General features: G+C 37.9%; 1 protein-coding gene across 3 annotated transcripts in view; it reads left to right on the top strand.

Moving 5' to 3' along the window:
• The window catches only part of LOC130911906 (nuclear pore membrane glycoprotein 210-like), a 69,875-nt gene that overhangs the window by 36,015 nt on the left and 18,400 nt on the right, over window positions 1–15,460 (top strand). For all 3 annotated transcript variants that reach the window (XM_057829566.1, XM_057829565.1, XM_057829564.1), the window contains 4 exons: window positions 1,844–2,018; window positions 7,623–7,798; window positions 13,478–13,698; window positions 13,788–13,924. In XM_057829566.1, coding sequence (XP_057685549.1) covers window positions 1,844–2,018; window positions 7,623–7,798; window positions 13,478–13,698; window positions 13,788–13,924 — 709 coding nt within the window. The remainder of the gene's footprint in view (window positions 1–1,843; window positions 2,019–7,622; window positions 7,799–13,477; window positions 13,699–13,787; window positions 13,925–15,460) is intronic.

The following is a 15,460-nucleotide window of genomic DNA, read 5'->3' as shown; positions in this document are numbered from 1 at the left end:
TTCCCGAAATGACCCGATAGCCAAACCCCTGGATGAAAAAATAATGCAGTTTATACGACCACGATTCTTCGTGAAAGACATGCCGATCACATCAGTTTTACCACGGACATTTACACAGGTGATGTCAACAAACCATGTTTATCATGACGGCACAGTGGTTAGTTGATAATTGTAACATGCACCAAACGACACAAAGAAGTCATCCAGTCAGTAATGCATTCAGTACGCTTTAAATTTATGACGTCTTAATCAGATCATTATTCTTAAATCTAGTCAAATAATTTTCCCCATCTTGTTTGAGTGTTGAAGACTAGTTGAATGCGCCAGATTATTCCACTTACTTGAACTAAATATTGCAATTTGTTCTCATTAAGCCCAAACATCTACAAAAAATAAGGTCATTTTTCACCTAAATCAAGAAAAAATTGCTTTCAAATAATGTTTTGAACCATACATATTCTTGAATAAAGAACATTTCTGACAAGGTTTTTTTTTTTTTTTTTTTTTTTTTTTTTAGGATTATGTATAATAATTTATTGCTTAAGATAAGGCTGTTAATCTTATTTTCAGCTGGCCATTTTTCTTCAAGAAATCTGAGTGAAATATACTTGAAGTGCTGGCAGTTAATTTAACTTATTTCCAATAGATTTACACTGAAAACAAGGGACTTTAACTAGTCTTAAGAAGCTGTGTAGTAATGTTATACTTTAGGAATGGCATACTTTTAAAGCCATTTTTGTGCAACTTATGTATTTACTCTGTAAGTAATTGTTGCCAAAAGTTTACCATTACACAATGTCAGACAATCTGTCTTTGTTTAGATGTTGGAATTTACTACTACTACTACTTGTTCACATTTGATGTTGAAAAAAAAGAGCAATATTATTTTTGCACAGCAATATTTTCTCTTGTGTATACTTTAAAATTTTACATAAATCTTTAATAAAATTATCGGCTTGACATTATCGGTTATCGGTTGGAACGAGGAGGAAATTAACGGTTATCGGTATCGGCTGAAAAATGCATTATTGTGCATCACTAGTTTTTGCATATTGAGAGCTAAAACGGCAGTGGATTGCGAGTGGACACGGGCGTCCATTGGACCGCGCCTTTTGTTGTCATAAGCTACTCGTTCACAACAAACCTATCTATTGCGGCGAGCGACGTGGGGAAGCGAAACAGGAGATGATATTTTTTTAACACCCTGTGTTGAACACGAAGATACGCAGAGAAGATATACCATTTGCAGCCACCACTGACAGTCATGGTTGCCCAACTTCCCATCATGCATTAGGGCAGAACAGTTAAGTCGCTACAGTATCATTTAGTGAAAGCACAACAAAAATAATATTCCTATCTCAAAAAAATAATGTTCACAAAAAGAAATCAATTCAAAATTTTACAAATCTTATTAAAATGAAAACATTAACAGGGGTTTTAATATAAAATTACTATAACTTGTACTTACATTTATCTTTTAAGAACTACAAGTCTTTCTATCTGTGGAACAGAAAGAATGTTAATAATGTTAATGCCATCTTGTTGATTTATTGCTATAATAAACAAATACAGTACTTATGTACAGTATGTTGAATGTATATGTCCGTCTTGTGTGTTATCTTTCCATTCCAAAAATAATTTACAGAAAAATATGGCATATTTTAGAGATGGTTTGAATTGCGATTTACTACGATTAATTAATTTTTAAGCTCCGATTAACTTGATTAAAAATTTTAATCATTTGACAGTCCTAGTTTAGAAGCACATCATCAAAATGACTGGACAGTGCTTTTAACTAAATACCAAAACAAACGTCCCTGTAACTTGAACTTTTGTGAACTAGGGATGGAGTGGGTGTACTCTCATATCAGATTCTGAATGGCACTAATCAGACTGCTGTCGCGCAAGTTGACGATAAGGGCCTCCTCATCTCCGGCCCACTCCCTGGCATTTCATCACTGCTAGTGACCTCACAAGAGTCCTTTGGTGTCAATCAAACTCTTATTATTTCAGTAAAGGTCAGGCATCCACTGACATATATTTTTATTTATTTTTATTCATGCAGGGCAACGCACTGATTTATAACATGCATTAAATGTTAGCAGTATAGGATTGGTAGACAGAGGTTGGTAGAGTAGCCAAAAATTTTACTCAAGTAAGAGTAGCGTTACTTCAAAATAATATTACTCACGTCAGAGTAAAAGTAGTCACCCAAAAAATGTACTCAAGTACAAGTGGAAAAAAATTATCCAGTGAAAAGAATACTTAAGTCATGAGTAACATTTTGAGTTACTACTTTTTTTTTTCTTTAAACAATGTGGTAACACTTTACAATAAGGGTCCCTTAATTAACATTAGTTAATGCATTTTTAGAAAGTAACTCATGTTTAAGTAACATGACAATAATTCATTTAATCCCTTATCTAACATTTATTAATATATTAAATAACATGAGTTCATGCATTAGTTAATGCATTTTAAGACAATAACTAATGTTCAAGTAACATTACAATAATTAATATAATTGCTTATCTAACATTTATTAATACAATAATTAACATGAGTTCATGCATTAGTTAAAGCATTAGTTAATGCATTCATTAATGCATAACCAGACAGTAACTAATAGTTTGGTAAAATTAAAAAAAAAAAAAAAAAAAATATATATATATATATATATATATATATATATATAGGCCTATATAGCGTTAGGGTTTTGGGTTTGTTAACTTAAGCATGTATAATTTCTTAGTTAAGGGACATGTGCTACACTTTACAATAAGGGTCCAAAAAGCATTCAGTAATGGTTAATAAAGGTTAAGGGGGGGTTGGGGGGTAACTTAAGCATTTATAATTTATTAGTTAAAGGACACATGTGCTACACTTTACAATAAGGGTCCAAAAAGCATTCAGTAATGGTTAATAAAGGTTAAGGGGGAGGGGGGGGGGGGACTTAAGCATTTATAATTTCTTAGTTAAGGGATACGTGTGCTACACTTTACAATTGAGGGTCCAAAAAACATTCAGTAATGGTTAGTTAAGGTTGAGTAATACTTAACTAAGAAGTTATAAATGCTAAGTTAACAAACCCTAACCCTAAATCCTAACCCTAACACTATATAGGCCTATATATTTTTTTAATTTTACCAAACCATTAGTTACTGTCTGGTTATGCATTAACTAATGCATTAACTCATTTTAATTAATGTATTAATAAATGTAAGATCAGCAATTATATTAATTATTGTAATGTTACTTAAACATTAGTTATTGTCCTAAAATACATTAACTAATGTTAATTAAGGAACCCTTATTGTAAAGTGTTACCAACAATGTTTTTTTTTTCTCAGCACAAATGTATCTATATGAACTGTTGTTTTAATGATACTGGACAATGACCCATTACACAACCACATTAAGCCACATTAAATTAAAGAGGGAAAAAAACAGTAACGAAGTATTTTTCGTCCAAAGAGCATGGGTTTCCTGCCATCTAGTGGAGAAAATAGTTCCTAGTTTGAGTAGTGAATACTGTATTTCAGTGGTCTCCAAACTATTCCACATAGGGCCGCTGTGGGTCCTGGTTTTTGTTCATACCGATCAAGTACAGACCTTTTCACCAATCTGGTGTTTTGCAAGTGTAATCAGTTGATTGCAGTCAGGTCCTGCTTGTTTTAGTACAAACCACATTGGTTAAAAGGTCTGTACTTGATCGGTATGAACAAAAACCAGGACCCACAGCGGTCCTCAAGGACAGGTTGAGAGACCCCTGCTGTATTTCCTTCATAGTTACTATCATGAAATATATATCATGAAACTGGGAGTGAGTTTTGAATCCGCGATTTCGATTTATGTTGAAGGCAGCGCTCTATGTCAAATACTTAATTTGTTACGTTGCTTTAAACACGCGTGATTGAACAGGCTTGTGCGTCATAGAACGGCAAGCTTGCGTCTGATTGGTGTAATGGCGTCATGTGATTATTGTTGCGACGTCTCATTGGGGAAATTAGTAGCACTAATCTTGGCAATAGACCCCAATCACCAACGTCACACAATCACGTGATCGCTGTACTGTGCCGCCATATTGTCCGTCATTGTGTGTCCGTATTGTCAATGATCGTAGTTTCTAAAAGTGGATTCACTTGCAAATTATAGAAGCCCCGGTACTTTCAGACGCTGTAAACTCATTGGATGAGTTGCATAAAAGCCGTTATTTGGAAAAGCTTCGGTCGATCCAGTCGCCAGATCCATATTTGATGCCTGAACCGATGTTTCCTCCCGTCCGGTCCCGTCCCGTGCGTCAGAGCTCGTCCTGAGACCACAAAATTTCCAGTCATACTTCAGTTTATGTCACGATGAGGAGTCGGGTACCAAAAATCAGCACCGGCCCGAATATAAACTGACATTTGGTCAGCTGAGCGTCACCGTTGTCACTATTGTAAAATGAAACTTGATCGACAACGGGCCGGTGTGTGCCGAAAAATAGCTGCCCCGCGTGAAATGTCCCCCCTGACGGGAGCGCTTCTTTATAACCAGGGGTGCACATAAGTGGTCCGCATGCGCGCATGCGTACTGGACGTAGACAAACACGCTGGCCCTCAACGGCTTCCATACGCTTTTGCGTACCGATGTCTGACCACTGTATTTGCGGCGGACACAAGAAAATATCTTCTCAAAATGTCGAAGAGGCAGGCCCTACTGAGTAGAGGTGTGCAAAATTTCCGATTCTTAGATTATTCGCGATTCGGCCATGGAAGATTCGAGAACGATTCACAAACATCCAAATTCCGATTATTGAAATATGCCAAGTAAAGCGGAAGTACAACACACTCAGTGCGCCGCGCGGTCCTCGGGACGGAACGGAGCGAAAGTAGCTAAACATCATGCTTCTCATTAACCGGCCCCTCGGGTAATGCCAACGCTCAACTCACGGCTCTAGCTCAACTCATGCCACGAGATAAAAAAACACAACAACATACCTGACTGCTGCCGAAAAGCTGCTACAAGTACAGCTACATAATGTTACGGTAGATATCATTTATATAGGACTAGATGCAATATAGACTCGGTAGTGGTAGCAGCACATCTGCAAAAAGCTAGATGCGGGCGTTAGTAAACGGCCGCCATCTTAAAGCAGTAAACTTCCCTGCAATGCTGTTGTAGCGAACCTTCCAAGCAAACCTAATTAACTTTTTATCTAAAATACTCCTAAATCGGTAAAATATTGACTTGAATCTATCTTTAAAATAGTTTTAAAACTTTCACATGTCAAAAGTAGTCAAAAGGGAAATTATGGAATAACGGGAGCAATTTTAACAACTTTAACAGTTGATTCACAATATTAAATTAATTGAATGTAGTTTAAAACTGCTGATACAGAATGGGGACTGGAGTTTTTTAATGTTATTTTTGTATATTTGTTTACTGCTATATGTTAACTTGATACTGAAATAGTAGTTTGGTTTAGCCTGAGAGTATTTTTGAACAATTTTGGAACTAATGTACAAAACTAATCGAATCGTTAGGTGCCCAAAGATTCCCAGCTCTACTACTGAGTAATTATTTCGTGTTCCCCCACCCCCGTCAAAAGACAGACAGACGACAGAGACGTCACCGGAGCTACCGGGGAAAAAGGACTTTCGCTGAAAAGTGGCTGCAGGAGGTACCATGTCTAGAAGTAAATGATGCTCGCACGGAAATGCGGTACAAAATGTGCTGTGAGAATCCCAATGTCGCTGATAAGAGCAGTGCATTTTATGTAGAGTCAAAGAATTTCAGCCATCCAAACTTTGAAAAGCACGAAAAAAAAAAACAGAGCATGTGGCAATTAAGCAAACTATCGATGTCAAACAGGACCCCACTCGCCCTATGGACAAGTGGCGGAATAAAGGTAATGAAAACAGCACCATGCACTGACAAACGTGTTTTTTGTCGCATTTGACAAAGCTAAACATGCACGTTCAATGAGGTCTTATGAGGAGGACATCACACTTATGCAAAGGCTTGGAGTTAATGTGGGAGCCGCATAATGCCCTTTATTTTGGATTGGTGCTTTTATGTTTATTTCTTTACATTTCACTTTAAAGTAATGGCAATTATGTTGTGCCAGTTGATGTTAATTAAGCATTAATTGTTAATGTAATTAATTAAAGTTAATTGGCTCTAAGTAAAACTTGTCATAATTTTATCGCATCAGGCGGGTCTGCTCTCAAGCTCAATGAGGACCAAGTCATATCTCCAGGTCCTCCTCTGAGAACCTGGGCAAAAAAAATATGTGCACCCCTGTTTATAACGCTTTATTGACGTGAAAACATGAAATGTTTTCATGGACGCATTACAGTAATGGATTTACGACTGTAAGATCAGTTTTAAATAATTAAATTACACAAAATATTAGTACTGTATTTTAGTAGCAAATCGTAGACTAGGCCACATAACCATCTTTGAACAGAAATGTATTAGTCTACAGGTTTTCACGACTATATCCCAATGACAATCACACAGGTATGAGATTTATTAGTTCAAGCAGAGTAAATTAATACATATTCACGGTACAAGAAAGTCATTTCCGTGTGGGCGCTCCCGTCAGGGGGGACATTTCTGCAGGGCGGCTATTTTTCGGCAGAACACCTGTTGTTGCGCTCACCTTCTTGCTGCGCGACCGTGGCGACGAGCTTCGTAGTCTCCGTCTGATGATGTCTGTGATTGTGTTGGCATCACATTGATGTTTTCGCTGCTGTCTAACGGCTGTCGACACAAACACATCATGGACCGAGATAAACAAACCGTGCTGCTTTAGAGATTTGCCCTTTTAACAATGGGCACACAGCAACTACTAAAATGACCATTTATCTTCTCTGTTACTGCAACCAACCGCCACACATGCCTTCACCATTTTTATTAATCAATGTTAACGATTGTCAGGAAGGTTTTCGGGTTCATTTACTAGGCGGTGATTCGTTAGACAAGCAGAAAAACACGCTTTAATAGGAGGAATGTACGTAGCGGTAATATGTAAACACGATGAGCTGACGGACAATATGGCGGCACCAGTCAGGGGGGCGGAGTCGTGACGTCATGTGATTGGGGTCTATACCATCGCTAGCAAAAAAAAAAAAAAAATCTAACATTTAGAATAAAGACGAAAAATGTAACGACTCTTTTGTAGCCCAAAGGAGTGGAGTACGGTAAGTAGAGTTTTTTTCTTCACAAATCTACTCAAGTAAAAAGTAAAAAGTATGGCTTAATAAAACGACTCTTAGAAGTAGATTTTTCTCAAAAAGTTACTCAAGTAAATATGACGGAGTACATGTAATGCATTACTACCCACCTCTGTCGGTAGATATCCGAAATAAATGCCTGACTACATAATAGTGTAGAATTTACAAGCAATCTAGCTATTATGGAATGTTTGGTTCTGTACTCAACCATTGTGGAGTTGGTCTTCTTTGTTTGTATCCATATTTATATTGACCTATGGGCCTTTTTTTCGCTATTCCATGAGGTGATCCCCATCCATATTTACACAACCTCTGAGATGCTAAATCTCTTACTGTCTGCTGCATGATAAATTATCCCTGAGTGCAACACTCCTCCTCCTATGTACGGTCTTCATCCCTCAGGTGGTGCCTGTGTCTTATGTGCGCTTTAGTACCAGTCCAGTGTTGCATACATTCTCCAAGGGAAGCCTGAAAGCTCTACCTTTAGGTCTAGTGCTCACCTTCACTGTTCATTTTCACGCCAGCACTGGAGAGCCCCTGCACAGCTCCAACAGCCATCTCAACTTCTCCACTAACAGGTCAGGTTCCACTCCACAGCCAGATCCTATTTAACATCCCAGTGTTATTCAAAGAGGAAGTATGCACCATAGCATGTTTAATTGAGTCTTAAGCCCCTTTCAGACATACGATGAAGTCTGGTTAGGTACTGGCAAGCTCTTAGTGTAAACGCAATTTGCCAGCTCAGCTGACATGGACATTTGCCAGAATTTTACCGGCTTTACGACGTTGTCAAATTATTAGGTCGTACGATGTGTAAACACAGAAGGTAATGTTCTACTTATGAACTCCGACGTTGATGACGTGGTAATCTCATGACTATGTTACATGTCCGCATTTTTTAAACTATAGAATGAAAGAACATTTGACAAGCAGCAAACAACTTAATATCTACCTTAATAAATAAACTAGGTCCGACAACAGTTCGTCAATCTTATGGCTTAGGAGGAGGCTTAATTTTTGATTGGAATGGTGTGGGCTGAGAAAAAGCAGTATGAATGTTCATGGGGTAGTTTCGTCATATTATTTTTTAAATAATCATTGTGATTGAAGACGTGTTGTTGTACAGTTTGGTCTCTTCGAAAGGAATGGGTCTGATTGGTACAGTAAATTAAATTAATTCTTAACAGAATTTAAAGAAGTAAACATGATAACCGCATGCCCGAATCGCATGCTGCGGGTGTATGACATTTTTTCGATAAACGAGGTGGTGTGTACGCTGGGTGTGACAATATATGGAAACGGTGATATATTGCGATACTTTGTATTTCAAACGTTTATGGGTATGCTACCGCCAAGAATCCATAAATCTTTTTTTAAAAAATGTGTCAGTGTTCAAAACAGACTTCATAGACTTGACAGGACACGGGAAACGGGGCCGATCCGTAGGGGGCCTATTTTCCAAAACTTCAAATTAGAATATTTTCAAAACCAAAGCTGCTTAGGAGTGGGAACCTCTTGGTACCTCACAATACGATACGATTTGCGATACAAAGCTAACGATAACAATGATCTGACGATATGGCGATACGATTATCGATACATTGGTCAGGAAATCGTTCTAGGATATTCTACAAACAGCTAATGAACAGAAAAAAAACTTCTAGTATGAATTGGAATTAGTTTATCACTAGTAGACGTCCAACGAACGTCTATGGCTGTCAGTGGCAGTCAGTGCCAGGCAATTAGGTAATTTTGGGCCATTTAAGGTCTCACTGGAACAGCACATATTGTCAAGTCAAGAATCTGCATTGGACAAGGTGATGATGCTGGAACTTTTGTTTGGTGCCCTTCCAGTGAGATTTATAAAGATGATTGCCTGAAGAAGACATCCAAATTCCCTGTGTCCGTCATGATATGGGGCTGCATGTCAGGCAAAGGCACTGGGGAGATGGCTGTGGTTAAATCTTCAATAAATACACAAGTTTACAGTGAAATTTTACACAGCTTTCTTATCCCTTCAATTGAAAATATGTTTGTCATTTTCCAAGATGGCAATATAACATGCCACAGAGCTAAAACTGTGAAAGCATTCCTTGGAGAAAGACTCATCCAGTCTATGTCATGGCCTGCAAATTGCCCAGATCCTAACCCTATTGATAACCTGTGGTGGAAATTGAAAAAAAATGGTCCACAGCAAGGCTCCGACCTGCATGGATGATCTGGCAACTGGAAGCTGTCATAAAAGCCAGACGCGGTGCTACTAAATCCTATAGATGTGTTTTGATTGTTATTTCTATGTTTGTTTCTCATGATTACATATTTTTTTCCTCAGAATGGAGTGATTCCATATATATTTCCCGGCACTTGCTCTATAAAATTAACATTTACATACCACCACAATGTTTTTATTAATTTCTCTTAGTGTTTCTGAATGCTAAAGAGTTGCACTTTTGAACTAATACATTATTTTTCAAGCTTTTTATCCGAGTTTGTTCTACATGGTAAAATGTCTGAGTGAGTGCTTGTCTGAGACTGGTGATTGCATACTTCTTGTTCGGGCTTGTATTATGGCGGAAGATTATGATAACAACTTGTTGTTGTTTTTTTTTTTTTTTAACATTGACACCTTTTTAAAACAATATCTTGATTCTTGGCAGGAGCATATCGATAATCTTTTGGGATGCAAAGTATCACGATATATCACCATTTCGATATTTTGTCACACCCCTAAAGCTGCTACCGACCTAAAACCAAAACAGGCACCTCCATCAGGCATATATGAGTCTCCATGAGCAGTGGCATCACAAAATTCAAAGTCGTTCCCTAATAAAATCCTGATGAATTATTTTTTTTATATCGGTATAACAAAACTTAAAATGGATATAAAATCCTGCTACGCTAGATGCGCAAAAATCACCAAATGCAGAGATAATCATCTATGTTTTCAGGATCAATAGCAATGTTTAACATATGTTTTTTTCCCAAAATAGTGACTGAAATTGTTTTTATTTAGTGCCATTTTAACATGTTTTCAACATTTAATAAATCACTCCATTTTCACATCAGAAACTTAGTAGTTGAAGACAGCATGCAGAATCGTCTTCATTTTACTCAACAAAAGCACATTTTGCATTTTTACATATCCAATCAGAACTTATTTAGAATTTTATTTTATTATTTATCTTATTTGAATTAGGATGTCACTATTGCCTCAGCACGTCTTGCTGCTTTCTGGCCCTTGTCTTTTTGTGATTAAAATGTTACATAAAATAAGACTCATAAAAGCTGATTTTTTTTTCGTATGGACACAGAAATGTCTAGATTAATAGTTTTTTTTTGTCAAAAAACGGGCAGTTGCCTGAAAATTATTTGATTGTTTGAATGTAAAGTTAACCTTTTGTGTATGGATACAAAATCCAACATGGCGGCCATCACAAAACAAACAGCTTTTTAAGTTAAAAATTCTTGTATATAAATGCGTAAATCCAGAAATTTCTTCAAAAATGAATGTAAAACAGTCTAGATTCTTGTTTAAAGGCAATAAAAATGGGCACTTATCATTCATTTTACATAAATATTTTTCAGCTAAAGTTACGCCAATTTTTTCCATTCATTTGATTTTTTTTTACGTTTCAAAGTGCATCCATGGTGCTATTATGTACAGTATAATAATTACCTTGAAGCCTCAATCAAATCACTCTTGAGACACTCCTGCCTGCTAAGATGCACTAAAACGTTGGTCTTTTCCACCTAAATCCAGTATTAGAACACAGCGTGTGTTTGAGTGTGAAAGCTGCCATGGCGATCTTCGGGAAGCCATGGCGCAGTGTCTGTAGGAGCTGTCTCATCAACTGATAGTGAAGTTTAAGGAACGAACATTCATTCACTCAGTCTTCCCGTTTTTGGTGACATTTATAGGTTACTTTCTGTTCATTTTAGGGCATTTACAGGTCACTTCCTGTTGATTGTGAGTCACTTCTGATTCATTGTGGGACATTCCCGGGTTACTTCCGGTTCAGTAACCAAAAATCAACAACAAGTGGCCCGTGTATGCCACAAAGTCAACCATAGGTGACCCAAAATCACCAGCAAATTGCCTTATATGCCCCAAAATTATCTCATTGACATAGACATCCAATTTGTTTGAAGTGGCTGCCACCATGCCAGTTCAAATGGATTGGACGTCTACTAGTTATAAATTCATTTAAATTCAAAGCGGAAGGGTGAAAAGACCTTGTTTTTCCTCTTTATTAGTTGTATCATAGAGTGATTTCCTGATCCGAATATTGATAATTGTTGTATCGTGATATCATGAGACATTCGTTATTGTGGGACTTGTACCGCAAAATCGTAGTAGTGTACTAGTGTACGTAGACATTTTTTCCTGACAGGGGGGGCAAAATACTTGTTTCTAAAAACTCGGCTACCTTTGCATTAGTCCTTGCATTTGACACAATTGTCAAACAAAATATTTGATTTATAAAGTTTGTTTTAGATTATAAATAAGACAACAGATCATTATTTTAACCCAAAAAGTACGGTTTTGTGTCAGACACTCCATATAATCAGCTAAGTCAATTTACTATGCTGTCCCCGTCACACAGATTCACAAGGAGCTGAGTTACAGAGTGAGTTAAATGAACGGAGGTGTTTAGCAGGGAGTGAAGTGTCTGAGCGTCTCCTCATCGCTCTTCACAATAAATCCATTCTATTCAAGTGCACTCAAGGTGCTGACTTTGACTTTCGGGGGGGGGGGAACCATTCAAAAACATAGTTATACAAAGCTGAAAGCTCACGAAGCCGGAAAAAAAAAAAAAATAAATAAATTTAATCACATCCTAACAATAGGATTTGACAGGTATTCAATCTGAGTGTACTTTGTCAGAGAGTGACATTTTTTAGCGAAAGAATATCTGCAAAATTTAAACAATACGCAGCTTTTTCTAATTTATGGCCACAGCATTTGGTCGGCTGCTCTGTTTGAGACTTGGAAATTGGAAATACATGTCTGATGCGTCTAGTTGAAGATGTCTAATATTAGTTTTTTTTAGGCATGAAATGCTTCGCAGGTGAACTATTTTCTCTAGTCAGACAATGAAAGACAACAGCTGGGATAATCACACAGCTGTATCTGCTGGTTAATGTAAAATTAATTTAAACTTACTTTTAACTCATTCACTCCCAGCCATTTTCACCGGTGCAACCTCCTTTGCTCCCGGTCGTTTTACTGGATTTTGACTGATTTTGCAAGGCACACAGAAAATTCGGTTCTATTGCTATAAAAACATGGAACCCACCAAAAGAAAGATTAGACTCTCTTCTTTCAGCAGGAAAAAGGGTTAGTTCATATCTTTTTCCATTCTTTAGAAATCAGCACTAGAGAACAGCCTGGTTTGAGCAATTTTCCAATTTCTGATGAAAAAACGGAGAAATTGAGCCTTTTGTAAAAGCATACATTTCAAACATAACTTTGACTTTAAACCAGCTATGTTTTGCTTTTGTGACATCCCAAACATCTGAATAATGTTTTCGTTCTACAAAATAACATAAACAACAAGACAAATAGAGCTTTTGATAGAAGTAACAATTTATTTACACATAACTAAACTATTGAACTGAGAGATGACGCTGCTGTGGCTGCGACAGCCGGCGTAAACTTTTCCCTTATCGCCGCCTGTCTCATCAAGATGGATTTTTTTGAGTCTCTCTTTTGTTGGTGACCACTGCCTCGTGGCGGAGTTCGCCTGGGGAACTTGTGTTCTTGGGGGGGAACTGGTTTGGCTGTGCGCGTTTCCGGCTGAGTCGTGCTACACTGGAGGGTTTTGGGGGACGCGAGCAGCCGAGCACAGCAGCGCGGGCTCTGCTCGGCAAACAACACGGACTCAACGGCATCGTCCGCTGCACTGGTGGTCCCGGTCGTTTTGCTCGTTCGTCCAGCGCCTGGCATCCTGGATGTCCATTCGGTCGTCTTCCGACGGCGCCCTGGCCATGTGGCCCAGCCTTTCGTTCTGTTGAATCGGGTTGCGGGTCTTACCAAATGCGCCACTGCCCTCTAGTGGCCAGTGTTATTGCATTAAAATGGTTTTTTAGCATTGTACTTTGGAGCTAAGTTGCATTAGAACCTAGAGATGTCTCTTGTGAAAAAAAAAAGACATTGAAACAAATATAGAATGCATTTATGCGTTTTTGGGAGCAAATGAGTTAAAGATCTGTTTGTTAAGATTGATTTTTAAAAAAGTTTTGCTCGTTTCATTCAGGCATGATCTTGTGCAGGTCAGCTCTGGGCCTGATAACTGTACTTTGACAGTAAGGCTGGTCAACGCAGGCCTCACGCTGCTGTCTGTATATGACAGTGAAAACACTGTTGTGGCGGACTACATTCCGCTTCCTGTTGAGCATGCCATCCAGCCAGGAAAGTCCCAGACGCTGGTCGTCGGCGACGTTGTTTGCTTTACTGCTAAACTGGCCACTCAAGTTGGTGAGAGACTTTGAGTATAGAATTGTAGACTGTTCAACAATTTCAATCTGACAACTTGGCCATGTTTTTCCTTGTAATCTTCTTGGTAGGAGGCCATGGTACTTGGAGCTCCTCAGCCAATGCTGTACTCCAGGTAGACGCCATAACTGGTGCAGCAGTAGCCAGAGACAATGGGACTGCGACTGTATACTACGAGATACCTGGTGTTTTAAAAACATACAGAGAGGTACAGTATGGTGTCTTGACTTTAGTTAGTAATTATCGAAAGTTATAAGTCACTCTTATAATTAATCCTAAATTAACTTAATTTTTTACCTCTGGGAGTCATGGTTTTGCTGATTAGTCGCAAACAACTGCTTTTGCTCTCACTATCCTTATCAAAATCTTGGTTGCATTTGTGAATGCAGTTTTGGGACAGTTTACTTTAAAAATTATATAAAATGAAATACACTAGAGTTTAGTTCATAATTGATTGTTCATTTATTTAATTTTTTTTTGGGTGCCAAGTCCGTAGTTATTTTTCTCTCCAATATATTGCTGCTAGCCGTTCACCATCATATGAGAGGCCGTTTGAGAAGTAAATCATACTTGCTTTCACATGCACAACTATAATCACACACACTGTAATATTCTCACACAAACACTATTATACCCTCTGACACATAGTAGTATAGTCTCTCATATAAACTACAACCCTTAGCAAAAACTATGGAATCACCAGTCTCAGACAAGCACTCAGACATTTTATCATGTAGAACAAACTCGGATAAAAAGCTTGAAAAAAATAATTAGTTCAAAAGTGCAACTCTCTAACATTCAGAAACACCAAAAGAAATTAATAAAAAACATTTTGGTGGTCAGTACATGTTAATTTTGTAGAGCAAGTGCAAGAAAATATATTTGGAATCACTCCATTATGAGGAAAGAAATATGGAATCATGAGAAACAAACAAAGAAATAACAATCAAAACACATCTCTAGTATTTAGTAGCACCACCTCTGGCTTTTGTGACAGCTTGCAATCTCAGAGGCATGGACTTGAGGAGTATTCTTCATCAATTTGGTGCCAACTCTCTTTGATTGCAGTTGCCAGATCATCCTTGCAGGTCAGAGCCTTGCTGTGGACCATTTTTTTCAATTTCCACCACAGGTTATCAATAGCGTTGAGATCTGGGCTATTTGCAGGCCATGACATTGACTGGATGAGTCTTTCTCCAAGGAATGCTTTGACAGTTTTAGCTCTGTGGCATGATTCATTGTCATCTTGGAAAATGACAAAGATATTTTCAATAGAAGGGATAATAACGCTGTCTAAAATTTCAATGTAAACTTGTGAATTTATTGAAGATTTAACCACAGCCATCTCCCCAATGCTTTTGCCTGACATGCAGCCCCATATCATTGAGGACTGGGGGAATTTTGATGTCTTCTTTAGGCAGTCATCTTTGTAAATCTCACTGGAACAGCACCAAACAAAAGTTCCAGCATCATCACCTTGTCAAGAATCTGCATTGGACAAGGTGATGATGCTAGAACTAGGGTTGTTCCGATCATGTTTTTTTGCTCCCGATCCGATCCCGATCGTTTTAGTTTGAGTATCTGCCGATCCCGATATTTCCCGATCCGATTGCTTTTTTTTTGTTCCCGATTCAATTCCAATCATTCCCGATAATTTTTCCCGATCATACACATTTTGGCAATGCATTAACAAAAAAATGAATAAAACTCGGACGAATATATACATTCAACATACAGTACATAA

Source organism: Corythoichthys intestinalis, chromosome 2 (genome assembly GCF_030265065.1).
Source record: "Corythoichthys intestinalis isolate RoL2023-P3 chromosome 2, ASM3026506v1, whole genome shotgun sequence".
Taxonomy (NCBI): domain Eukaryota; kingdom Metazoa; phylum Chordata; class Actinopteri; order Syngnathiformes; family Syngnathidae; genus Corythoichthys; species Corythoichthys intestinalis.
This window is presented reverse-complemented; position numbering and strand designations above follow the sequence as displayed.